Raw genomic sequence first — 26,277 nt, 5'->3', positions numbered from 1 at the left:
CGGTGCTGGAAATGGAGCTGTGTGTGAATGCTTTGTAAAAGTTTGGATCAGCTGAGGATCATTTCATCTGAAAATCTTGTGTTTTGTGTTAGAGAGTGGCCGGTGCTATTTTGTTTGAGGCTCACAAAGGACTGGTCAAACTGCAATCTTCCCTTCCGGGGTCCCAGGGAAAGGCCTCGGCATGATTTTCATTAGGGCTTTAGATACAAATACAGAATTGTGACAGCATTCAACACAAGTTTCATGACCATCTTTGTTTAGTGTTATTCCTCTTGCTGTAGCTTGGCCTGCTGGAAATATTGCTACCACTTTGACTATTGGTGAAACAGGAAATAGGATTAATAGAGTAAGATTCCTGCCTATATACAAGGGCACAATGCTGTCACATTGTTCTGCCTCTTATGTGTCATTGCATTACATTCTGCTACAAGCTTTCTGAGCTACAGAGAAACAGTCACGCTCAGTGTTAAGTACAAACAGCAAAGAAGACGATTTACGTTTAAGTAAAACCAGAACTAATGTGCACATTTTTGTAGGCTATCTTGAGTATAGTTATTATTAATACCTGTGGTTCTCTCTGAAGAAAAAGATAACACTTAATATTTTATATATTCCTCTTTCTCAAAATCATGTTTTGTTCATTCAGTCAGGGTTGGCCTGGTGGGATCTAAAACCAGATTCCTGGTGTAAATGTAAACAGTTCCCTAGCTAATGTGAATCAACAATCCCTCACTGGACCCAACGACAGGTAAAGACAAATGGTTTTAGGTTTATATTTTAATTATGGCACAGAGTTCTCTTGAGTTTTAGCCCTGATGTGAACATTATTCATTTCTGATTGGTCTTATTAACTGCACACACTTCTTCTCCTTCCTGCCTTGTCATGTGTTCCAAATGACACACACTCTCACATACAGCATCCATGTTGAGATTCATACAAGGCCTGTTGTGAGATAGACTGATGGAGCTGAATCAGGCTTATATCTTTTCACCACAAGGGGGCAAAAAGCCTTTTTGCTGGCTCCTTCCAGTTGCAGCAAGGGACACACAGTTCAAAGATTTGCCACTTGGCAGCAAAACCTGATGCAGATCAGTGTTAACAGAACATCTTTACCTTCAGAAAGCTTTGTCAAAATGGTTCAAATCTTTAATGGAAGAAAACAAGGATTCTGAATGTTTATTTTTCACCTTCAAGTGTGGATTTGCATACCAGATAATAGGAATGATGTGCTGATAAATCATTTTGTGATCCATTTGTTAGGATGAGCTATCATTTTGTGCGTGGTACATTTACAGGCATGAACCTGAAAATGCCACAATATAATATCTCATTAATGCTTTGGTAGTATCCAGAGATCAGTATGACTGGTGTCTTTCTGGGATCGGGAAATTACTATGAGTGATGTTCTCCTGGTGCCCCTCAGTAATTATGAACCCAGCTCCAAAGGCATATGGTACATAGGAAGACAGTTTTTCTCCCCTCTCTCTTGGTGTCTTGGAAAGGTCATCGGTTAATTTCCTGAGGTATACTCCTCTTTTCATGTAAACATCCAACTTATATCAGCAAGTCTTTGGAGATGTTTCAGCAGAGTGATCCATACTGTCTGGGGTCCTTTCACATGCACATGCTTAATTTGATGCTGAGCTTCTTGTAATAAACTTTTTACACAAGTAAGATGGTGTCATCGGAGATCTCTTTCAACATCTTCACATCATCGCTATTCATTATACAACACTTTAAAGACAGTAGTAGCTTTCTGCATACCATTTTTATTGCAGCCATTGGTGATCTTCTGAGAAAAAAGGGTGCTACATGCTGCACTGTGAACTTGTGTTACAATCCTGTTCCTTCTTGTATCCCTTAGAGGGAGAAGTGTGAAGAGCATTCACACTGTTCAATATTAACACTCCCAAAACATTGTCACGCAAATGCAGCTTTTGTGAAGAATTGCACTTGCCGTGGAAACAAGAACCATTTACAATTTACATAGCCATTTACATTAACGAGAATCTCAAAGAGACAACTTGGAGGGGAAACATCATAGCAACATCCTCTGCCCTTCAACCCTCACATTAACCAAGGAAAAACTCCCAGAAAAACCTTTAACAAGGAAAAAATGGGAGAAACCACAGGGTGAGCAACAGTGGAGATCCTTCACCCAGGATGGGCAGACGTGCAATGGATGTTGTACTGGCAGGAAAGCAGTTAACAACATGAGATATGGGATAGATGGGGAATGTTCAGTCAGGGGAGAGCATACTTTGAGGGACACAGTTGCAAGCCTTTTCCAAGTCCACAAAACAAATGTGGACTGGTGGGACAAACTCCCATGACCACTCCAGCACTCTCACAAGGCTGTAGAGCTGTACAGCCAGCCACCAGACAAATGGGGCCCATTACCCAGGCCTGATTCCATGGCGAGGCCCAAGAAACCCTCTGGGCAGGGTATGCTTATCCTTGTTTTCCTCTTCCTAGGGGTCTTCATGAACAGGACCGGTGACATTAGAGGAAGAATTAGATATTAGACAGAAGCATTAAGAGAATACTGCCCAGGAAAATGTATTTCGGTGTGCTATCAGTGGTAAGTTTTTATTAGATTTCTATTTATTTAGCAAGTTTAGGATGTATATTCACTTCAGTTTATGTTCATTTAGTTTGTGTTAGTAATTGAATATTTGATCAGGTTGCATTTCATGTGAGTGTCTCAGTACATTACCAGAAGTCCTTTTCTTCAAAGAGGAAACTGGACCACTTCTTGTGGCCCAAACCAGGGTATTCCATTTTGAATTTTCCCATTATATTTGTTTCATACATCTTAATCATAATACATCTCAGTAAGAATGGGCATCACAAATGAAAAGATGGGTAAACTTAGTGAAGAAGAATTTGCCCTCAGGTGTTGATTCATGTTTCGTTCTGAGATCACAGTTTAAGCTGGACAAAGTGGACCTAAAAATATTAAGTGGGTAGTATTAATATTGTAGCTGATCCGTGTACAGTAGCTTAAGTAACCATTATTTAGTCATCCTTTTCACTATGAAGCTAAACCGATTTAATTTACCAATATAATTAAGCCATTTCTAGTTAGTTTTCAAAAGCATATATTTTACCAGATTCAGATGCCTTTAATGAGTTTTCCATATGGTTTGCAACCCCTGAAAAAGTTCCAAACAGAATGAAATACCCATTCATTCATACCGATCAGCCATAACACTGGCACCACTGACAGGTGAAGTGATTAACATTATCATGTTAGGATGGCACGTGGTAGTGGATGGGACATATTAGGCAGCAAGTGAGCATTTTGTCCTTGTTTCTGTGTTGGAAGCAGGAAAAACAGAAAAGCGTAAGGATTCGGACAAGGGCTAAATTGTGATGGCCAAGCAACAGGGCCAGAGCATCTACAAAACTGCAACTCTTGTGGGATGTTGTGGGCTACAATGGTCAGGACCAATAGTGGGCCAAAAAGGAAAACTGGTGGCTTGATGATGGGATCGTGGGCAGCCAAGGCTGGCTCATATTGTCAGATCAAACAGAAGTTCTACTGTAGCTCAAATTGCTGAAAAAAGTCAACGCTGGTTCCAACAGAAAGATGTCAGAACATAGTCACAGTGCATCACAGTCTGTTGTGTATGGAGCTGCGAAGCCAAAGACCAGTCAGGGTCCCATGCTGAACCATGTCCACCAATAAAAGTGCCAACAATGGGCTCATCAGCATCAGAACTGGACCACAGAGCAATGGAAGATGATGGCCTAATCTGATCAATCATGTCTGCCTCCATCCATGAAGACAGTGGCCTCCTTCAGCAGCATAACACATGCTGCCACGGTTTGGAAATAGTTCAAAAATGGTTTGAGGAACACAAGTTCAAGGCATTGACTTGGTTTTCAAATTCTCCAGACCCCACCTCAAAATTTACTTGACTTAAAAGATTTGTTACTGATGACTTGGTGCCAGATACTGCTGCATACCTTCTACTGGAGTCCATGCCTTAATGGGCCAGGGCTGTTTGATGACAAAAGAGGGGCCTCCCCAAAACTAGGCAGGTTGTTATGTTATGGATGATCAGTATACGGTTTCACAAAGGCACTGGTTTGTATCATTTCAAAAGGAGATCAACTTTAAGTGTAATTTACATCACAATGTCTAGAGGTGAAATAGAAGTACACATGAGCCAGAAAGCAATGGGTCCACTTCAGACTTTATGTTTTTCCAACATTAACTTCATACAAAAAAAAAAAAAAATAATAATAATAATAATAATAACATTGCCTGTATGAAATAGTGTCATCAGTGTAGTCAATTTTCAGGTGAAACTTAAAGGGGGAGGGGGTATGATATAAAAAATAACTTTAAAATATCTGGAACTTTTCAAGTGTAGACAGTATTCAGAGCAAAAAGGTAATAAATTTTTATACATTGTGAGGTAGCTGGTAAAAACAATATATTTCCGATTGACACCAAAACATTCAAAAACAGTGACATTACAGAACAGCAGGCATATTTGCAGTATGTATACAGTTAGTATAAAGTTAACATTTAAAACAGACTATTCAGTTTCATAAGGTAGGTATAACAATTTTTTCATTGTACTATACACAAATGCTTTGAAAAATCAAAGACAGAATCAGCTACAAAAGCATTTGTTTTTTGTTTTTTTTTTTTACTCATCATCCATCTGTCCTCATGGGGGTGGTTTTCCTCACAGATGGGGTCTTGGAGAGGTTCTACACTCCTTCGTCTAGTGGCGGGAACCTACAATTAAAAAAAATGTCAGATGAAGAGTGAAAGGATCGCACCTATAACCCAGAAACCAGAAAACCTGATGAAACTGCATAGTGCACAGACCGGCTGGAACAGAACTGTCAAATATTACCTTTAGCTGACTTCTTCTCAGACCACTTGTAACCGTCACCCACAGAGGAACCTATGAGAAGAACGAAGGTTAGGAATTCAAAGAAAACTTGATTTGACTATCAAATGAATTTATCAAGTACAATTAAATGTATCAATATATCAATTACATAATTAAAAACCCCACACACTTTCTTTAACTGAGGTGTCCCGATTTATGGCCTTAGTCCACTGTCTGGCATCCGACTTGGTCCTCTTCATCAAGGGGCGTTCAGACTCACGAAAGTTGTGCCTCTGTCTGGGTACCCTGTCACAGTGACTAAGTCCTGGTCTGGACTCCCTGTATGAATCAGAATTTCCGGTTCGTAAGTCCTCATCCATCTGCAGGTTACTTTTTCTGTCTCTCCTTGTTGGGAAAAAGCTGTTCTGCCAGTCTTTGATCACTTGTTTCCTTGCTGATGACTGCATGGTTGCAGATGGTGAGCCTTTTGTGGGAGTGCAAGGATGACCTACTGTTGATGGGCTGCTATAAGAGCGAGGCAGCTGGTGATTGGATGATGACAAATGTTTTCTGGGAGTAGATATGGACTGCTTATATGTAGGAACTCTGCGGGAGGCAGAGGTTTCTCCAGATTGGAACAAGCCTCTAGAGGAAGCGGAGCTTTGTCTAGGTTCAGAAGGTTGTCCACTTCTGGCAGACAAGTTGCCGATGGAGGTGGATGGGCCTTCTTGACTAGGTGATGAAAGTGGTCTTGAAAACAGTCTGGATTTAGCTGTGTTGGCCTGAACAATATTCTTGTTTGAATGGCGTCTGTCATCTGCAGGTTTTGATATGGGCATATATCTCTCCTTTTTATTTTTGTGCAAATGCTTTTCAGGAGAGTCAGAGTTTTTGTTGGTTTCTGCAGGGGTCTTTGGAGCCTGGCGTGGTGGTGCTTGTGAATCTCCAGGTGAGTGTCTCTTTTGTGGACTACATGGGGCATCTCCACTGTTGTCTGAGCTTGAAGAGAATAATCTCTTCCTTTCTGCTTTCTTTTTGCAGTTTTCATCACTTTCATCTTCTGTGTCAGAATTAATGATTATTACATCATTTTTAGAGTTTCTTTGTCTACAGGTGCGTTTAACATGCTTACCAGTAGTTTTGGTGTTAATCTGCTGTCTCTGTTTTTGCATACAGCCTAACGTGTCCAAGTCTCTGTTCTGATCATTCTGTGCATTTGTAACTTCATCTTCCCTTGCTTTTTCAGACACATGATCATCTGTCTCTATGGGCAGAGATACTGACCTTTTCCATGACAACTGCCTAGACTCAGGCGAATATGGGTAATCAAAACTGTCCTCAGTTTCACAGCTGTCTTCAGGATCAGAGTATGACTCACTCCTGTTCTGAGGTGTTTGAGGTGTTCCCTCAGACTCTAGTGCATATTCAGGTGGGTACAAGAACGCTGCCATCTCAAAGTTCCTCTGGAATTGTACACGCATGGCCTTTAAACAGCTCTCAGTTGTGTCATACACATCTATCTGATAGCTAGGAGAGGAAGCTGGGCTATGAAGCTCATTGTGTGCTGGGCTTACATCACACTGTGTTTCTTCGTCACTACCACTGAGCACAACTTTTTCTGGGCTATTCTGGTGCTCATCATCTGGTTCAAATTTAAGGTTAGCCACAGTTACAGGAATGACTAGCCAGTCATCATCCATCTGTTCATCAGTGTCATCATCTGTCAATACAGAGGAAGTACAGCAAACACAGCGTTCTGTTTGCCTTCTCAGATGGCAACCATCATCGGTTTTGGCAAAACATGAGCCAGAGCAACACTGTTCTATGTCAAGGGTTTCCGTCTGCTGCTTGTTTGGTTCAGGTGCTTGTGTAGGTGAGGGCGTCTCTGTGGCCATAAACGGTGGATTTTCATCTTCACTTATATCTGTATAGTGCATGTCTTGAAAATATTCTGGAAAGTTTAATTCCCCGTGCTCTGAGTTCGGGAGTTCTGTGGCCAACTGCGACATGTCATCATCTGAAATATCTTCATATTGTGGATCTTTAATGATTTTCACAGAGAGTACTTCCTTACCCTCGCTTGACAGAAGAGCCTCTTCTTTGACTTTGTTTTCAGAAATTGTTAGCCTTGCATCTGTTTGTACAGCTACAGAACAGACATCCTTTCTTACACCTTCACAGCTTGCTTGGTTGCAAAGCCATTCATACTGATTCATAGAAACTGATGTTACATTATGAATCTGAATATCAGTTGATGAATTTGTCTCGGATTGTGCAATTACTCCTTTACAGGTAACATTGCAATGTTCAATGTTTTTCATTTCTTTCTCTTGATTTTCAGTAAGTGATGTGGGTTCAGATACCCCTGAATTTGACTTAGTTTGAAACTCCTCTGAGACATTAGTCACACCTTGCACACCATCCAACCCAACTCCCTCTACTGGTTTTAACTCCAGAGACTTATACTCTTCTTGTGATGAGCTGTACTTGAACAATGGACTGGGGTGCTTCTGAGTCAGTTCATCCAAGGCCTCTCTAGGCACTGCAGTGAGAACCACTGGACTTTCATCTTCATTCTTTGTGCAAGTGGCAGCAACTTTCATCATAATTTGTGGATATTCTGTGGACGTAAAGAGATGAATGTTACCAATATTCCCATTCCAATATTGTTGCAGTATGACTTCAGAAAAGTTATCCATGTCTGTTATGGGCTCTACGTTCTCCAGACTAACAATCAACTCCTTCAGTGCAGTTAATGAGTAACGAAGAGTGGTCTTGCCATTCTTTGCATACTTATCACACCAGTTACTGTGGAAACTTACATCACTGCAATCAACAAATGTTTTATCTTCACAGTCACCTGAATTACCAAGTTTTCCATCACCATTTGCAGGCATAGTTTCATCCAAGTGTTTTTTTTTTACTGACAAATCAAAGGCTACCAATGCACTCCTTTCAAAAGATTCAGTTTTAGGCCCAGGTTTCAAGTTTTCTACACCAGACGTTAGTGTACCTGTGCAGTATTCCTTTGATGTAGATGTAGCACAGCCGCTTGTCTTCTTAGACTTGGGAGTTTCAGCATTTGCTTTGCTGACCTTTGCACTGTCCATTTCATGAGCTTGTCCGACTGTAGCAGTCTTATGTCCACTCACAGCAGAGTTGAGACCTTTCCTCTCCATATCTTCTTTGTCAGAAGTAAAGGTTGTGGAAAGATGGACGGCACTGTTGGACAGTGGCATGATGCAGTCAGACTGGAGTGTGGAATCCCTCTCATTAGTGCAAAAATCTGATCCCTTATGCGAATATGTTCCACCATTAATGTTATTCTGTGTTGAAGTTCTCCTAAAGTATGCAACCTGTTTTAAGATGAAGTCCTGTATATAGTCACCTTTAGATTGCATCATTTCTCCAACTGGTGAGATGCTTTCTGTAGATAACTGACTGCTAAGACAGGGAGAGGAGATGTGCTGCTTTCTTCTTTCTGAATAATGTAGGTTTTTTGTTGTCTTTCCACAGTTAAGATCAACTAGTGAACCTTCCATTTGCTGGCTGCTACAGGGTCTTTCATCTGGAAACGGAATAGTAGTCCTCTTTTCAATCTTGGCATTAGTTTCCCTTGACAAAGAAGGAGATTTCAAATCTACAGGATTTCCTGTTAGTATGGAATACGTCAGCGGGAAAGAACTGCGCAGTTTGCTCTTAGATGCACTATAACTTTGATCGAGTAAAGGAAGTGACTGTGTTGGGACTTGAAGGCCGCATCCCTGAGGAGCTGAAGAACTGAAACCAATGGAGAAGGCAAAATTTAAATGTTGTCTTGGCTGTAGTCCATTATTAATGTTCAAGTTTGACCCCTTTTCCTTGGAACATTCCTTTTCTTGTCCACCACTGCAAACAGATTCTCTTGCAGAGTTCTCATTGCCAGATGTACCAAAGTAGCTGCTGCGTTGTGCAAGTACATGTGCCGATGACACTAGGTCAGCATTAGCTTTGCTGCTCATTTGGTGGTGACTGTTCCAAGGACAACATGCACTGTGAGTGGATTTTGGGTACTGGAATCCAGTGCTTTCTGTGTTTGCCTGCGACACCGGTTGGTGTAGTCCCTGGAAATTTTTTTGTGACTGTGTACCAACTTGCTGCATGTGAGCTGGAGTGTAAGCCACCCCGAGTTTTCCTGGATACTGAGAAGCTGCCATGTTGTGTTGTCTTCTATTTGCTGGGTAAACCACTGGTTACAGGTGCAACATTGCTGTCCTCAGGTGATGCAAGGCCATCAACCTTACTCCGGTATAGGAACATAGGATAGGCCCCTCCTCCAAGGTTGTGTGGACATACAGATCGCATTGCATGTGGAACAGTCTTTCAAGTAATGACTTCAGTCAGGCGCTCGTCAGGTCTAGGAAACAAATAAATAAAGGCAATTAGTGCTTCAGTTTGTTCTCATTATATCTTGCTTTTCTTGTTTTTTTTTCCCTCCCCATTCCAGTATCTATTCTTTGAATGATGTCATTTTGCTCAGCCTCAGATAACTATTAATTGGACTGTTTCCAGGGTTTCAGTCACACATATTGCTTGAATAATTAGTTTCAGTGCCTCAGGTGATCTTCATTCCATTCTCATGCAATCTTGAGCGTCTCCTAGAATCTCCCATCAGGAATATCTACATGACACTTGGTGGATTTTCTGTTGTTATACAAGTTCAATCATTCCTGATACTGTTACCATTATATCATGTATTTTTCCTATCCGTACTTATGATGCACATTGAAGATTTGATTTTTCCATGATTTTATTTTCCACATCACTCAAGTCTATGTGCAGAAAACACTGACGTTTTTAAACTAGTAGTCAGTGGACATTATTGTTATGATTCGCCTGAAAAGTAGACTGTGGACACCTTTAAGATCGACCACGATGTAAAGTCACCAGACTGCCTTAATTGATAAACGGGTCATTCTCTATGCTATGTTTCTGCTATCATCACCAATGTTTGTATTTATTATTTAACTGGCAACCTTAATCCAACAAACTCTGAATGAGTTTGTTGTAGTTAAGACAGCTATTGTATGTTGTCAATGTCTCTTTTAGATCTTCATTAAAACATCAAAACACATCTGTCTAACCCTTAGTCACGTTGTTAGCATTGCTTTCTGCTCTAGAATATGTTACATACAGGAACAGTGAGCGGCTCCTCGAGTGAATGTCTAGAACTAATAATCTTTGGAGAGCAATTCAACAGGTTTATGTCAAATGGAAGTATTAATCTAAGCTGTGAAACCATTCCAGCCCTAGAGGCTAGAATGGTTTGACAGTTCCAGAAAATAATGTCAGATGCATTCGGGTTGGGTACCAAACCACTTTCAAGGGTACTGACTGAATTAGGTCACTATTGCCAACCCTCAACCTGTCTATATGTGTTTTGTGGATTTGGATGGACAAATATTAAGGTAACTCAATGCAGACAACATTCGCTTGCAGTATATATCTGCGAAATGCAAGCCAAGTCAACACATCAAACCCGAGAAAACAAATGTTCAAACACAAAATATATCAGCCATGACATTATGGCCACTGACAGATGAAATGAATACCATTATCTCATTATATTGGCAGAGCCAGAGCATCTCCAAAACTGCAGGCAGTTGGTGCACCTCTGTGACAATAAAGTTGACTTGACAACTTCCAGGACAACGGAAGGGTTAGTTTGACTCTTACTTATCTGCTCCATAGCAGATCACTTAGTCATTTAACCTTTACTGTTTATTGAGACAACCATGTGACCATTTTTTATTACTGATTTATTCCTTCTATAACAAACATTTGATCATTTAATTAGTCATCATAATTTAGTTGTTTATTTTTCTCAAACTATTATCAAATCAAAATATGGTTGTTTTAAATGCTGTCTTGTTTTCTGTTGTAAGTTCATACAACTCATTCATCCTCATGCTGATAATTTCTGTTGTATTTTTTATTTCTTTGAGGTGATATGACATAGAAGGTTTTCATCTGATATGTGTTATGGTGATGATTTAGATATGCAAACTGGAAGTTTTTTTTTCCTTTGATGTGTGTCTGTGAGTTGGAAAGTTAGGGACTTCCCCTCAAGCTGAGGTAGCTTGTGGATATAAACAAGCTTGAATCTGTTTATGTATAATAAACATCATTTCCTGCCAGTCGCGGCTCTTTCCGTTTTCAGAGCCACACACTGCAGGCCACTTCCTGTCACCCCAATGTGCTTCCACAATACAACTACAGAGAATACACAACAAAACTAAGGTAATTATAGCTGCATTTTAGCACCTTTCTGGTGAAAGTTAGCACTGTCGCCCCACATCAAGTTTTGTGTACTGTGTCTCTCAACAACTGCAAAAAATCAGCAGGTTACTCAGGAGGCACTGAGAAACTATCCTTCTCTCAGCTGTCTGAACTTGATGGTCTGATAGCTTACTCCATTCAGTCAGCATAGAGGCAGACTGCACCTGGGGGTCAGACACAAATCCATGGCAGTCTGTACGGCTGCATACTTGAGGTGGTGGCTTTCTAAAGGTGTTGTGCCAAGTCCTGACAGTAGTGAGCACAGGAGTGCAGTAACACTACTGATTAGCCTTAGGCATACATACACACACACACACACTACACCTAATTGGGTAAAGAACCTGTGTAGAGACCCCTCCCCGGATCAACCACGCGTTTGAGTCCGGCGAAGCCTTAACACTGGTCTTCAACTCGCACCTAAGACAAAGCTTCGAGTGCATTCCGAGGGTGGTGGGGGGCCATGAGCAGCTGCTCACCTCGACTGAGGATATAGCCGTAAAGTGGAAGGAATACTTCAAGGACCTCCTTAATCCCACCAAAACGTACTCTGTGGAGGAAACAGAGCCACTGGACTCGAAGGTGGGCTCTCTCATCACAGTGGCAGAGGTCGCACAACTCTGCAGTGGCAGTACTTCTGAGGTGGAAGACATTTGTTCCGAGTCCCTCAAGGTTCTGGGTACTGAAGGGCTGGACTGGTTGACACGCTTTTGCAACATTGTGTGGCAGGCTGGGGTGGTGCACCCCTCCTTCTTGTAATGGAGGAGTGTTTCAACTACAGAGAGATCACACATCCTCAGCCTGGAGAAGAAAGTCCTGTACCTTGGATTCAAAAGGAACAATGCAGATTTTTGCCCTGGCTATGGAGCACTGGACCAGCTCTACAGTCTCACAAGACTGTCAGAAGGGGCACAGGAGTTTCCTCAACCTGTCTATATGTGTTTTGTGGATTTGGATGGACAAATACAGTAACAAACACATCTAGGGGCAATGTAGAGGAGCCAATTAACCTCATGCGCATGAATTTTCTACTGCAGGAGGAAGGAGGAGAACCTGGAGAAAACCCACGTAGGCACAAGGAGAACATGTGAACTCCGCAGAGTAGGGCCCAGACGTGAATTCGAACCACAAATCCTCTTGCTGCAAGGCAACAGTGCTAACCACTGCACCAAAAATTCCGGCCCAGATGAAGGCTCTAGCATGACTTATGATCAGAAGAAAGCAAAAAAGGTGAGCTCACGACAATACAATGAAACTTACACACACACACACCGTGGCTGAGACATTAAAAATTATTATAAAAGAGATGCTCGGCTCTGCCGCCATTAAAGAAATAGCCCAAGTTCCACTCTCAAATAATAAAAATTGCAGATGTATTGAAGACATGTCTGCAGACATTGAGGAGATAGTTCTGAAAAAGTTGCGCATCAGTGGGAAATTTGCATTTCAACTCAATGAATCCATGGATATGAGTGGACATATACAACTTATGGCAAATATGCGCTTTGTAGACATAGACACCATTAGAGAAAACTTTCTGTTTTGCAAGGAATTGCCAGAAAGAACAACAGGGGAGGAAATTTTTCGAGTGGTGTCAGAGTACCTTGAACAAGGTGGACTGAACTGGCAAAACTGCGTAAGTGTTTGCACCGATGTAGCAGCTGCCATACTCGGGCGCACCAAGGGACATGTAAACAAGAGTGAAAGAGCAACATCCAGATATCATTGCTACGCACAGTTTTCTGCACCGGGAAACACTCGTTGCCAAGACATTACCAGCAGACCTAGCTCCTCTACTGGAAGATGTCGTGCGCATTATAAACTTTGTGAAGACGAGACCTGTAAAAAGTTGCATGCTCACATCACTCTGTGAGGAAATGGGAGTGGAGCACAAAGTATTATTGCCACATGGAGGTCCAATGGCTGTCCCGTGGCAAAATTTTAGCCCGTGTGTATGAGAAGTATGATGGCGCTAAATTGCTCTCAAGTGTTGTGCAAGTGTGAGTGGTGTGCAAGACTGGCATATCTGACAGACATACTTCAACATCTGAATGGCCTGAACATACGGATGGAAAGCCAAAATGAAAACCTGCTCACAAGTACAGATAAAATGAAGGGATTTCGTTCAAAGGTGCAGCTCTGGAAACAACATGTGGAAAGTGCCATCCTTGACATACTCCCACAAACCCAGAAATGGCAGGGTGTCAATAGTGCGGCACCATGTGAGACAATAGGTGAACATCTGCAAATTCTTGAGCAGAAGCTGTCATGTTATTTCCCTTCACGACCCACTGATTGCCTTCACTGGGTTAGGAACCCATATAGCCCAACTGCAGTTGGAAAGGACATGACTTTGCAGGAGCAGGAAGAAATAACTGAACTGAGACAAAATCATGGTCTAAAGCTGAGCTTTGTTGATCTACCTTTAGACAGTTTTCAGCTGACTGCTGCTAAAGAGTTCCCCATTCTGGCAAACTGCGCTATTTCAGCTCTGCTCCCTTTCTCCACAACCTATCTATGTGAGCTGGGATTTTCAAGCATTACTGCTATAAAGACGAAAAAAGAGAAAGACTCAGAGCTGTTGAGGAAGATCTTTGTGTGTGTCTGTCTTTAATTTCTGCAAGAATATCAGCTTTGTCTTCAAATAAACAGGCCCAGGTTTCCCACTGAGTAAGTAAATTGAGACTAGATTACATTATATTTCATTACACTTTTTGTGACAGTTTTGTTTGGTGGTGTGCCGTGTGATTTTTCTAATGTACAGTGGTATGAAAAAGTTTGGGCACCCCTGATCATTTTCAGGATTTTCCTTTATAAATCATTGGTTGTTCGGATCAGCAATTTCAGTTAAATATATCATATAGCAGACAAACACAGTGATATTTCAGAAGTGAAATGAAGTTTATAGGATTAACAGAAAGTGTGCAATAATTACTTAAACAACACTAGGCAGGTGCATAAATTTGGGCACCACAACAGAAAAATGACATCAATATTTCGTAGATCCTCCTTTTGCAGAAATAACAGCCTCTAAACGCTTCCTATAGCTTCCAATGAGGGTCTGGAGTCTGGTTGAAGGTATTTTTGACCATTCTTCTTTACAAAAAATCTCCAGTTCAGTCAGGTTTGATGGTTTCCGAGCATGGACAGCCCGCTTTAAATCACACCACAGATTTTCAATAATGTTCAGGTCTGGGGACTGAGATGGCCATTCCAGAACGTTGTAGTTGTTCCTCTGCATGAATGCCTTTGTAGAGTTTGAGCAGTGTTTGGGTTCGTTGTCTTGTTGAAGTATCCAGCGCCGGCGCAACTTCAACTTTGTCACTGATTCTTGAACATTGTTGGCAAGAATCTGCTGATACTGACTGGAATCCATGCGACCTTCAACTTTTACAAGATTGCCAGTACCTGCACTGGCCACACAGCCCCACAGCATGATGGAACCACCACCAAATTTTACTGTGGGTAGCAAGTGTTTGTCTTGGAATGCTGTGTTCTTCTTCCGCCATGCATACCGCCCCTTGTTATGTCCAAATAACTCAATTTTACATTCATCAGTCCACAGCACCTTATTCCAAAAGGAAGCTGGCTTGTCCAAATGTGCTTTAGCATACCTCAAGCGACTCTGTTTGTGGCATGTGCGTAGAAAAGGCTTCCGCCGCATTACTCTCCCATACAGCATCTCCTTGTGCAAAGTGCGCTGAATAGTTGAACGATGCACAGTGACACCATCTGCAGCAAGATCATGTTGTAGGTCTTTGGAGCTGGTCTGTGGGTTGAGTTTGACCGTTCTCACCATTCCTCGCCTCTGCTTATCAGAGATTTTTCTTGGCCTGCCACTCTGGGCCTTAACTAGGACTGTGCCTGTGGTCTTCCATTTCCTCACTATGTTCCTCACAGTGGAAACTGACAGCTTAAATCTCTGAGCCAGCTTTTTGTATCCTTCCCCTAAACCATGATGTTGGACAATCTTTGTTTTCAGGTCATTTGAGAGTTGTTTTGAGGCTCCCATGTTGCCACTCCTCAGAGAAGATGCAAAAGGGAGAACAACTTGCTACTGGCCACCTGAAATACCCTTTCTCATGATCGGATTCACCTGTGTATGTAGGTCAAGGGTCAATGAGCTTACCAAACAAACTTTGTGTTCCAATAATTAGTGCTAAAGGTACTCAAATCAATAAAACAACAAGGGTGCCCAAATTTATGCACCTGCCTAATGTTGTTTAAGTAATTGTTGCACACTTTCTGTTAATCCTATAAACTTCATTTCACTTCTGAAATATCACTGTGTTTGTCTGCTATATGATATATTTAACTGAAATTGCTGATCCGAACAACCAATGATTTATAAAGGAAAATCCTGAAAATGATCAGGGGTGCCCAAACTTTTTCATACCACTGTAAAATATATGCCATTGCTAAAAAAAAGATTGGGAAACACTGCTATACAAAACCTTAATTTAATAATAGAGATCTGCCCGAATACTTTTGGGGCAAATGTCTTTATTTACTTTCACCAGTTTATTTATTTTTACTTTATTTCCATATGATGTAGGAAGGCAGTAAAAAAATGATAGAGCAGCCTATTACTCAGCATTAATTTTCAGCACTGTAACCAGGCTGACAGACAACCATAATGCTATCAAGATTTGTATTTCTATAACCCTTAGCAGCAATGACTTTATGACCTTTTTTTAATGATACCATTTTAAATATTAGAGACAAAATTCAACACCTACTGACCTCAACTGGTACTGATCTACCTTCAAACACTGGAGCCTTAGAAACAGCAGCACAATCAGATAATTATCTACATAGATAGATAGATAGATAGATAGATATACTTTTTTGATCCCAGGCTGGGAAATTGCAGATCTTGACTGCTTTCCTCCCATTGACCTTCATCAGTTAAATTCATTCATATTTTTATCTAAACCAACAACATGCCTCTTAGACCCCATCCCAACTAAGCTGCTCCAAGAAGTTTTACCCTTACTTAGTGCCTCTCTATTAGATATGAACATTCTATCCCTAATAATAGGCCAGTCTTTTAAAGCAGCTGTAGTCAAACTCCTTAAAAAGCACACATTTGACCCAGAGGTTTTAAGCAACTATCCAATATCTAACCTTCCATTTCAGTTGCCAATCAGCGACGTAACTTTCTACATAGTAATCGCTTGAATTTCCCTCAGAATCAATAAAGTATCTATCTATCTATCTAGCTTATTTGAGGATATTCAATCTGGCTTTAGAGCTTATCATAGCACAGAGGTGGTACTGGTCAAAGTCACAAATGACCTTCTTCTCCAAAGTTTTGTCCTCGGGCCAGTACTATTCACCCTTTATATGCTTATTATATAACATCCCATCTGTGATATTATTAGGAAGCACTCCATACATTTTCATTGTTATGCAGATGACACACAATTGTCAATGACACCAGATGAAACAAATCAGCTAGCCAAACTTCAGGCATGTGTTAAGCTAATCCAGAATGCTGCTGCACGATTACTCACAAGAACCAACATTGGAGATCATATTTCTCCTGTACTGGCTTCTCTACGTTAGCTACCTGTAAAATCCAGGACAGTTTAAAATTCTTCTCCTCATATATAAAGCCCTGAATGGCCAAGCCCCATCATATCTTAAAAAGTTGATAGTACCCTATTATCCCACCACAGCTTTACATTCCCAAGATGCAGGGTTACTTGTGGTTCCTAGAGTCCTCAAAAGTAGATTGCAAAGCAGAGCCTTTAGTTATCAAGCTCCTCTACTGTGGAACCATCTTCTGGTTTTGGTCCGGGAGGCAGACACCCTTGCTATGTTTAAGAGTAGACTTAAAACTTTCCTTTTTGATAAAGCTTATAGCTGGCCTAGTTCTCTCTTCCTCTCCTTCTGCACACATTTACGTCCCATTAATGCACGTTACTAACTCAACTTCTTCCCTGGAGTCCCAGTGCTTTCTCATCTCACAGGTTCCCATGGATCGTGGTTGGATCTTCTGCTGTGGTGCTGCTTGAAACCTACTACGATTACTACTGTTTAGTCATAATCTATTTTAATTCTATTACTACTCTGTACAGCAACTATCATTATTATTGTTACTACTATTGTTATCATAATCACAATAGTACATTCTGTATACTTCATTATTGTCATTATCTAGAGTTCCAATACTTCTGGTGATATTGCTACTGCTATACATCTCTGTTTGTGTGCTCCTTTTCTCACTCCCCACCCCCCTCTGCCTCGCAACCCAACCGGTCAAGGCAGATGGTTGCCCATCTAGAGCTGGGGTCTGTTCTGAGGTTTTTGCCTTCTAAAAGGCAGTTTTTCCATGCCACTGTCACCAAGTGCTTGATCAAGGGGAAGTGTTGGGTTCTCTGTATTACAAAACTGAATTAAAGAGTTTGGTCTAGACCTGCTCTAATTGGAAAATGTCATCTACAAAAGATAACTTTTGTTGTGAACTGGCAGTAAACCAACTGAACTGAAGTGAACTGAATTACCAAGCGCACCCTAGATCCAGAGATTTTAGACAATTACAGATACAGCATATGTAACCTCCCCTTCCTTTTTACAATCCTTGAGAAAGCAGTCACCATTCAGTTACATGACTTTTTACATGGTAAAGTTTATTTGAGATTTTCCAACCTGGTTTTAGCGTTCATCATAGAACAGTGACAGCACTGGTTAAAGTCAGTGTCAGTCAGTGACCTTCTACTTGCATCACTTGGAGGATTTTGCCATATTCTACTCCTAAACTCTGACAAAACTGGTGTTATTGAGCTGAGCCCTAAACATCTTAGAAACAAATTCTCTAATGATATAGCTACCCTGGATGGCATTGTATTGTATTGTATTGAATTGTATTGGCTTCCAGCACCACTTAAGGGATCTGGGAATCTTAACTCACACATAGCACAAATTTCAAAGACTGCCTTCTTTCACCTATGCAAGTTAGACACACCCTGTCTCAGAAAGATGCAGAAAAATTAGTCCATGCATTTGTTACTTCTAGGTTGGATTCACTGGTTACAGGCCAAACTACGGTGGAAGAGCTGACGGTAGTGTGGAAAGGGCAAATGAGCTGGATCAGTTTTTTAACAGACTTGACAGCCCCAGCTTCAACCAATTCCTCAGCAGTATGGCAGCAACTAGCCACTCCACTCTCTCTCCCTCCCCCTACATTCCATATGAATGGCCTCGCTCACACCTCATCCCCAGACGCCTCAGTGGACCGCTTCTTCCTGGGAATCACCTGCACCCCTCCCCCACCCATCACCTCAACAACAATGACCTTCACGGCTGAGCAGGTGAGAAGACAACTGCAGAGACTCCACGCAGGCAAAGCTGCAGGCAAAGATATGAGCCCCAGAGGGGCTGAAAGCCTGTGCCCCCCAACTAAGTGGAGTACTTCATCATGTCTTCAACCGGAGTCTTCAGAGAGTCCCCATGGTGTGGAAGACATCATGCCTGGCATGATGATGCCGCGTCCCAGCGACCCCAAGGACTACAAGCCTGTGGCTCTGACGTCACACATAATGAAGACCCTGGAAAGACTCGTCTTGGAACAGCTCTGGCACACGGTCCAACCACTTCAAGAGCCCCTTCAGTTCGCCTATCAACCCCGCCTTGGAGTGATTCTTAAAAAAAAAAATTAATTAAAAAAAATTCCCTGATTCGGCACTCTCACCGCCACGGCCTGGGTTCGATTCCGGGTTAGGGAACAAATACTTGGGGGCTATTTTGTTACCAACTTTCATTTTCATTTTCTTGGTTGGTAAAATTGCAAATTGCAATGTCTATAAGTAAAAAGAATTTCCCCTCAGGGATAAATAAAGGAATTCTGATTACTGTAACTCCTTATCATTAGGCTGCCCCTATAAGTATCTCCAGCTAATCCAGAAATCTGCTGTAACTGTAAACAAAAACTCAGAGTATTATATTATTTCCTCCGTACTTGCTTCTCTACACAGGCTACCTGTAAAATCCACAATAGAATTTTAAATCCTTCTTCTCACTTACAAAGCCCTTAACGGTCAGGCACCATCTTATCTTAAAGAGCTTGTACTACCCTGTAATCCAACTGGAACTCTATGCTCCCAGGATGCAGGGTTACTTATGGTTCCTTGAGGTTCCAAAAGTAGAATGGGAATGGGTCTTTACTATAGATATCAATCACGTCTCCTGTGGAACCATCTTGTCGTTTCAGTCCAGTAGGCAGATACCCCGTCTACATTTAAGAGTAGAGTTTCTTATTTGAAACTTTCCTATTAGATAAAGCTTATAGTTAGGGCTGGCCTAGGCTAACCCGTAGTTATGCTGTTATAGGCTTAGACTGCTGTTGGACCTCCCATGATACACTGAACTTTTCTCTCCTCCCATGCGTACTCATACTAACTCAGTTTCTTCCCCAGAGTTTTTGTGCTTTCTCATCTCATAGGTTCCCCTGAATTGTGGTTAGACCTCCCGCTGTGGTCCTGCTTGACACCAACTGTTAATATTATCATTTAGTCATATCTCTATATTGTTGTTACTGTAATTATTGTTATGATTATTATACTAGTTACTGTACAAATCATCTTACTACCTGTAGTTCAACCACTACTGTACTACTGGTGTCGCAGTGCATCTGCCTGTATGCCCCTTCTCCCCCACTACCTCCCTCTTTGTCTCCTTGGTGCTATCTCTTTCTCTCTCCCTCTCAGCCTAACTGGTCAAGGCAGATAGCCGCCCAACTAGAACCAGAGTCTGCTCTGAAGTTTCGTCTTCTAAAAGGCACTTTTTCCCTGCCACTGTTGCCAAGTGCTTGCTTAAAAGGGAAAGTTGGGTCTCCCTGTATTAGAATTCAATTAAAGCGTATGATCTAGACGTGCTGTATTAGGAAATTATCATGAGATAACATTTGCTGTGATTTGGTGCTAAACTGAACTGAACTTGATCCAGGATATTGTTTTCTGTCAAAATTATTTTTATTAAAATGGGCACAACCAATTTGAGAGTCACGTAATTTAACTCTCCTGCTACAATGATTATAGCATTAAGGTTATCATAGGGCGTTGTTACCAGCTTTTGTGATGTTAACTTGGCTTGTGTGACAATACACACCCAAAATTGTTATTATCATGAATTTTGCTCAGAAGAAACAAAGGTCTACACTCTGTGTCAAACTCAAGGACCACTGGTCAAATCCAAACGGCATCTCATTTTATGTGCAGCATCAAGACTGTTCAGTTCAATTCAGTTTTATTTAAAGTGCCAATTCATAACAGAGTTATCTCAAGACACTTTACAGGTGTGTAAACAACACATTCAAAAAAAAAAAAAGAAAAAAAGAAAGAAAATCAGAGAGAAATAGATCCCAGGGCAAAACTCCACACTGAGTAAGCATTTGGCGACAGTGGCGAGGAAAAACTTCCTTTTAACAGGCAGAAACCTCAAGCAGAACCAGACTCAGTGTAGACGGCCTTCTGCTGTGACCGCCTGGGAGGGAGAGGGGGGAGAGGAGAGACAGGGAGATGGAAAGAGACAGGAGAGGGAGGAGAGGGGAGACAGGGAGATGGAGAAAGAAAGAAGAGGGAGAGAGGAGCAGCAGGATTCTGCTCTGCACAATGTACCAAGTGGTAACATTTTTGTTGGCTCTCTTCATATTCAAGGTCACTTTTTTGCTGCCCGCGCTCTCTCTGTTACCTGCCCACTCCCTACCCTCACAAGTTATGCTAACCAGTCGTGGGGGAGATGGAGAAAAGAAAGGGCAGTCGTGGATCAGCGGTTAGGGTGTCGGACCCGTAACCGGTGGATCGCTGGTTCGATTCCCCGTACCGGTGTCCATGGCTGGTACTCTTGAGCAAGGTACCTAACCTCCACTGCTCCCCGGGCGCTGCACGCGGTCGCCCACTGCCCAGATCCCGGGTTTGCTGTGTGTGTGTGCACGTCACTTGGGTGGGTTAAATGCAGAGCACGAATTTCGTTGGAGTGAGTTCCCTCCAATGACAAAATATGTGTGGGATCAAGATATATGAAGCTATAATTGCTAAGACTTTGAATTGCTTGCTGAAAGTAACACGCATAGTAAAGTATAACTTCAGGACAGAATAAGCTGTAAACAGGAAACGAGCCGAGAACAGAAAGTCAGATGTCACGGCCACAGGGAAGTCTGACTCTTCACAGACATATAGAAAGAGGAACTCATACACACACACACATCAGTCTGACCGGGTCGGATAAAGGACATGAATTCAAGAGACTAGTGGAAAAACAAGGGTCAGTCAGAGGACGACCATTCCCCAAAACAGTTACACAAGAGACAAAGAACCAATCAGCGGGGACTACACCCTGGACACAGACAGTATAAAGTTAATGACAGTCAACAATGAGTCAGATCTCCTGGTGGCATCGATTGTATGCACTGTGATGATCTCCACGCTCGGCCGATCGTGAATAAAGCTGTTCATATGATGAAACTCTTTTCTCTCCGACTGCTTACTCTCACATCAACGAATTCGGGTGAGGCAGTTAAATAGAATTTTGGCCTCAACATATGTCACGTTCATCTCTTTCATCTTTCATCAAAAAGGTCAATTTGCACCCCTGTTGCCTGAAATGGCAGCCCACTGCTCCTGTGTGTCTCACTGCATGTTGCATGTGTGTGCTCAATCGGTGATGGGTTAAATGCAGAGAAGAATTTCGGTGTATGTAAAAATATACTGACAATAAAGGTTTTTAAGTTAAAGATCATGTGTCAAATTTTGACAGAATGTATATTCCCTCCTTTTATTTAATGGTGGAAACAGTGTTGTTAGTTCACTACCCTTGTGTACATAATGTCATCAATAAAGATGACAATCTACTATAATGTGGTAGGTAGATTTTAAGATTTTTATATTTAAAAAAATGAACCCACAGAGGTTTTTGTTTCCATGCTGTAGCTCCAGTAATTCCTAAAAGCAAAAAAATAACCAAACTACAACATCAAAATATAGCTCTGTCCTTAACACGATCTTCTACCAATCTTGTAACTGTGTGACAGCATCAGGCATTCAACATCGTGTATTTAACTACAATCGGATATCCGGGTTCCTTCTGACTGAGATCCTACGAGAGGTTCGTCACTCCGAGCCCAGCGCTGCCATACTTTACCTGTGACGTAAATAAACTGTACTTCTGTGAACTGAAGATCTCTGTGGTCAGTTCTTGGGCTTCCAATGAAAGAGTCGGGCTAACAGTAAAGATAAACTTTCAGAAGCATGGCGTTGTGGGGACGAGGCAAGGTGCTTCACTATATTAGAAACGCTGACGTTAATTAAATTAAGCTAACGCCAGCATGCATTTGGGAACGCGCTGGTTAAACACTAAAACTAAAAGCTAACCGTTTCAAGGTAGATAACGGTAAATGAAACCGAAACTGCGTCACACACAGACAAGAGTAATATATGCAAAGTATCTTTCCGTGTTTTACTGCTCATAGAAAAATTCATGGCAAACAAACAAACAAACGTCGAAGTGTGTCTACTAACGTTCATTACTTACCATTACCAACTTACATTTTTCATTGCTAAAGCAAATCTCTGCCGATGCTTCCTCAACTGTTTTTTCGTTTCTTTCTCCCGTGGTGATTTTTTTTCTTTGCCAAGTACAACTCCACTCAAGGCGAATAAGACCTTCAAATGAAAAAAGTCCAATGGATGGTTATTATCCGTAAAAGTTCAAGCGCCACAAGAAGAAAAGCCGGGGATATTTCTTGAGAAATCGATACCTTTACGTTCCACCACAACGGTTGACCCAAACAAAACTCATTGAGCCCAGGAGCCGGCAATTTCTGATGTTCAGCTTGGGCTATGATTGGTGGGGATGATGGAAGGGGTGTGTGTCATCATCAAGGCAAATCACAAGTGAGTAGTAAAAATACACTGCTCAAAAAAAAAAATGAAGGGAACAAGTCAGTCACTTAGGAACCACTTAGGAAGTGTGGATTAATAAACATTTACCGTGTCTTATTCTATTATATGCTTTAGTCTAATTCACAATGTTATAATCATGTAAAACTAGTTGTTTGTCTCAGTACTGCACACTCTGAGGGAGGTAGATGAGTCATACATAGCAGGAGAAGGACACCATATTTCAGTCACTGTGACCGACAGACGAGGACACTGATACACCACCACCAACAACCGGTGTTATCTTAACGTATATATATATATAGTGATGTACTTCCTTAAGTGCTTCAGATCCCACTTTGCGTTTGGCTGAACAGGACTTGTACTCTGTGGTGGGATCTCCAAAGATCTTTGTTCCTAAATAAATAACTGTTTTAAGGTTTTAACTCTCTCACATCAACTCACTCGGGGAAGCGAGTGTGCTTCAACAGAAGCAACGCTGATTGACAATCAATTTCACATGCTGTTGTGCAAATGGAATAGACAACAGGTGGAAATTATAGTCAACTAGCAAGACATCCCCAATAAAGGAGTGGTTCTGCAGGTGGTGACCACAGACCACTTCTCAGTTCCTATGCTTTCTATCTGATGTTTTGGTCGCTTTTGAATGCTGGTGGTGCTTTCATTCTAGTGGTAGCATGAGACGGAGTCTACAACCCACACAAGTGGCTCAGGTAGTGCAGCTCATCCAGGATGGCACATCATGAGCTGTGGCAAGAAGGTTTGCTGTGTCTGTCAGCGTACTGTCCAGAGCATGAAGGCGCTACCAGGAGACAGGCCAGTACATCAGGAGACGTGGAGGAGGCCGTAGGAGGGCAACAACCCAGCAGCAGGACCACTACCTCCGCCTTTGTGCAAGGAGGAACAGGAGGAGCACTGCCAGAGCCCTGCAAAATGACCTCCAGCAGGCCACAAATGTGCATGTGTCTGCTCAAACGGTCAGAAACAGACTCCATGAGGGTGGTATGAGGGCCCGACGTCCACAGGTGGGGTTTGTGCTTACAGCCCAACACCGTGCAGGACGTTTGGCATTTGCACCAAGATTGACAAATTCGCCACTGGCGCCCTGTGCTCTTCACAGATGAAAGCAGGTTCACACTGAGCACATGTGACAGACGTGACAGAGTCTGGAGACGCCGTGGAGAACGTTCTGCTGCCTGCAACATCCTCCAGCATGACCGGTTTGGCAGTGGGTCAGTAATGGTGTGGGGTGGCAATTCTTTGGGGGCCGCACAGTCCTCCATGTGCTCGCCAGAGGTAGCCTGACTGCCATTAGATACCGAGATGAGATCCTGATGCCCCTTGTGAGACCATATGCTGGCGCGGTTGGCTCCCTCAGGAGACCATCTGCACCTCATCAGGAGCATGCCCAGGTGTTGCAGGGAGGTCATACAGGCACGTGGAGGCCACACACACTACTGAGCCTCATTTTGGTTGGATCAGCCTGTAGTGTGTTTTTTCACTTTAATTTTGAGTGTGACTCCAAATCCAGACCCCCATGGGTGAATAAATGTGATTTCCATTGATAATTTTTGTGTGATTTTATTGTCAGCACATTCAACTATGTAAAGAACAAAGTTAAGAATATTTCATTCATTCAGATCTAGGATCTATTATTTTAGTGTTCCCTTTATTTTTTTGAGCAGTGTATATTACATAGACAATTGGCTGTTTTTCAAGGGTTGGGAAATCTGACTGCTTCAGCATACTAAAACATTTTTGACAATACTATGCTTCCAACTTTGTGGTAACAGTTTGGGGAAGGTCACGACTCCATATTTATGTCTATATGTCTATGCATTTAGAAAACAGTGTCATTAAATAAAGTCCCTGCTGATGTAAGAGTGTTCCAGTACTTTTATCCTTTTTTCACAGCAGACATTGAAATAAGGCTCATGGGGATAGACATGACTTGGGGTGGTTTGTGAGGAGTTTAATATAATTAGGTGGACATGTAGGGTTCATGAAGAGATCTGGCTTTTGTTCATAAGGAGGACTGGTTAATTTTCATTTCATGGGTCAATGTTCAGGTCATGGTGACATTAATTCATGCAATATTGCAATAGTAAGGCTCATTTGTTGTTTCACTAGAGATTGCAATAAGTTCTCTTCGCCAGATCTCTTGACTCTGCTCATCATTTCAAGACTACTGGGGCCTAAATTATAAGACTTCAATTTACACATTTAGAAACTCTATGTGTAAAAATGAAGAAATAAAGAGACTATGAAAAATAAGAAATCGTCTTAGTATCTTTATTTTGCTCCTGCAGGAGGATCAGCACCAACAAAGTTGGAGTTGGCTGTTGAAGTAATCGGTGGGGAGTACATCCTCATCAGTGTTTTTATTATAAGTATAAGACAAAGACACCAGGATTATCTCAAGTAATCAGATGACTCGTCGCCCCTTGAAAATCAGCCTCGAGCGCAGTTTCTTAACAAGATATGTCACGTCACATGACAAATTTTCCCTGCATCATCCAAGTTCTTCAATTCCTGGACACCACATTTCTAACCTTGAAACACGGAGGAAATAAAAAAACAACACAATGGAAGATGGTGGCCTTGACTCTGACCAGGAATTCTTGCATCAGATGATAGCAGGGCTAATCTCCACCCAGTACTGGTGCGTCCTCAAACCTCCCTCAATCTCCGTCATTCTGCATGTGTGCCTATTGGCACTATTATCCCTATTTACCCTTCAGGATGCAAAATTTCCAAATACAAATTTTTTAATCAATACGTGCTCAATTAAACATCAAACACTTGCACATATCCCAAATACATGTTTGTCATCAACGTGTGGTCAACAGTCTCATATGTTGTATTTCACTTATTGTGATCCCAATAAATTCTCTGATCTGCTGACTCTGCTCATCATTTAAAGATTACAGTCACACACTTTGGAAGACTTCAACTTACACCTTCAGAAACGCAGTACTACGTACAAAATAGGGGTTAGCATCGTTAGTGTGGACCAAGTTCTTCAACTCTTGGATGTGGAGGAAGATTCAGATGAGAGAAGGCGACTTTGGAGATGAAGTAAGATTATGATGAAGTATTTATGATGTTACTCAGAGCACTGCCACGCCAATTCTTAAGAATGCTCTCCTAGTCAATGTATATGAATCTTAGATAAGGGTCATAGATCACTGCATACCTGTCTCTC

At 41.8% G+C, this 26,277-nt stretch overlaps 1 protein-coding gene across 3 annotated transcripts; it reads right to left on the bottom strand.

Moving 5' to 3' along the window:
• Positions 1–4,579: 4,579 nt before the first annotated feature.
• Positions 4,580–23,048, bottom strand: LOC124053619. 3 transcript variants are annotated; one of them, XM_046378944.1, is made up of 5 exons: positions 22,931–23,048; positions 22,705–22,835; positions 5,048–9,253; positions 4,879–4,929; positions 4,580–4,757 (listed from the first exon to the last, which is right to left on the bottom strand). In XM_046378944.1, the coding sequence occupies exons 3-5, from the start codon at positions 9,051–9,053 to the stop codon at positions 4,744–4,746; spliced, it is 4,071 nt and encodes a 1,356-aa protein (XP_046234900.1). In that variant the 5' UTR covers positions 9,054–9,253; positions 22,705–22,835; positions 22,931–23,048; the 3' UTR covers positions 4,580–4,743. The 3 variants fall into 3 exon arrangements, with proteins under 3 accessions (XP_046234900.1, XP_046234901.1, XP_046234902.1); XM_046378945.1 differs by having other exon boundaries at positions 22,719–22,835; XM_046378946.1 differs by having other exon boundaries at positions 5,048–7,477; positions 7,871–9,253; positions 22,719–22,992.
• Positions 23,049–26,277: the final 3,229 nt, after the last annotated feature.

The sequence above is a fragment of the Scatophagus argus genome, chromosome 22, assembly GCF_020382885.2.
Source record: "Scatophagus argus isolate fScaArg1 chromosome 22, fScaArg1.pri, whole genome shotgun sequence".
NCBI lineage: Eukaryota > Metazoa > Chordata > Actinopteri > Scatophagidae > Scatophagus > Scatophagus argus.
This window is presented reverse-complemented; position numbering and strand designations above follow the sequence as displayed.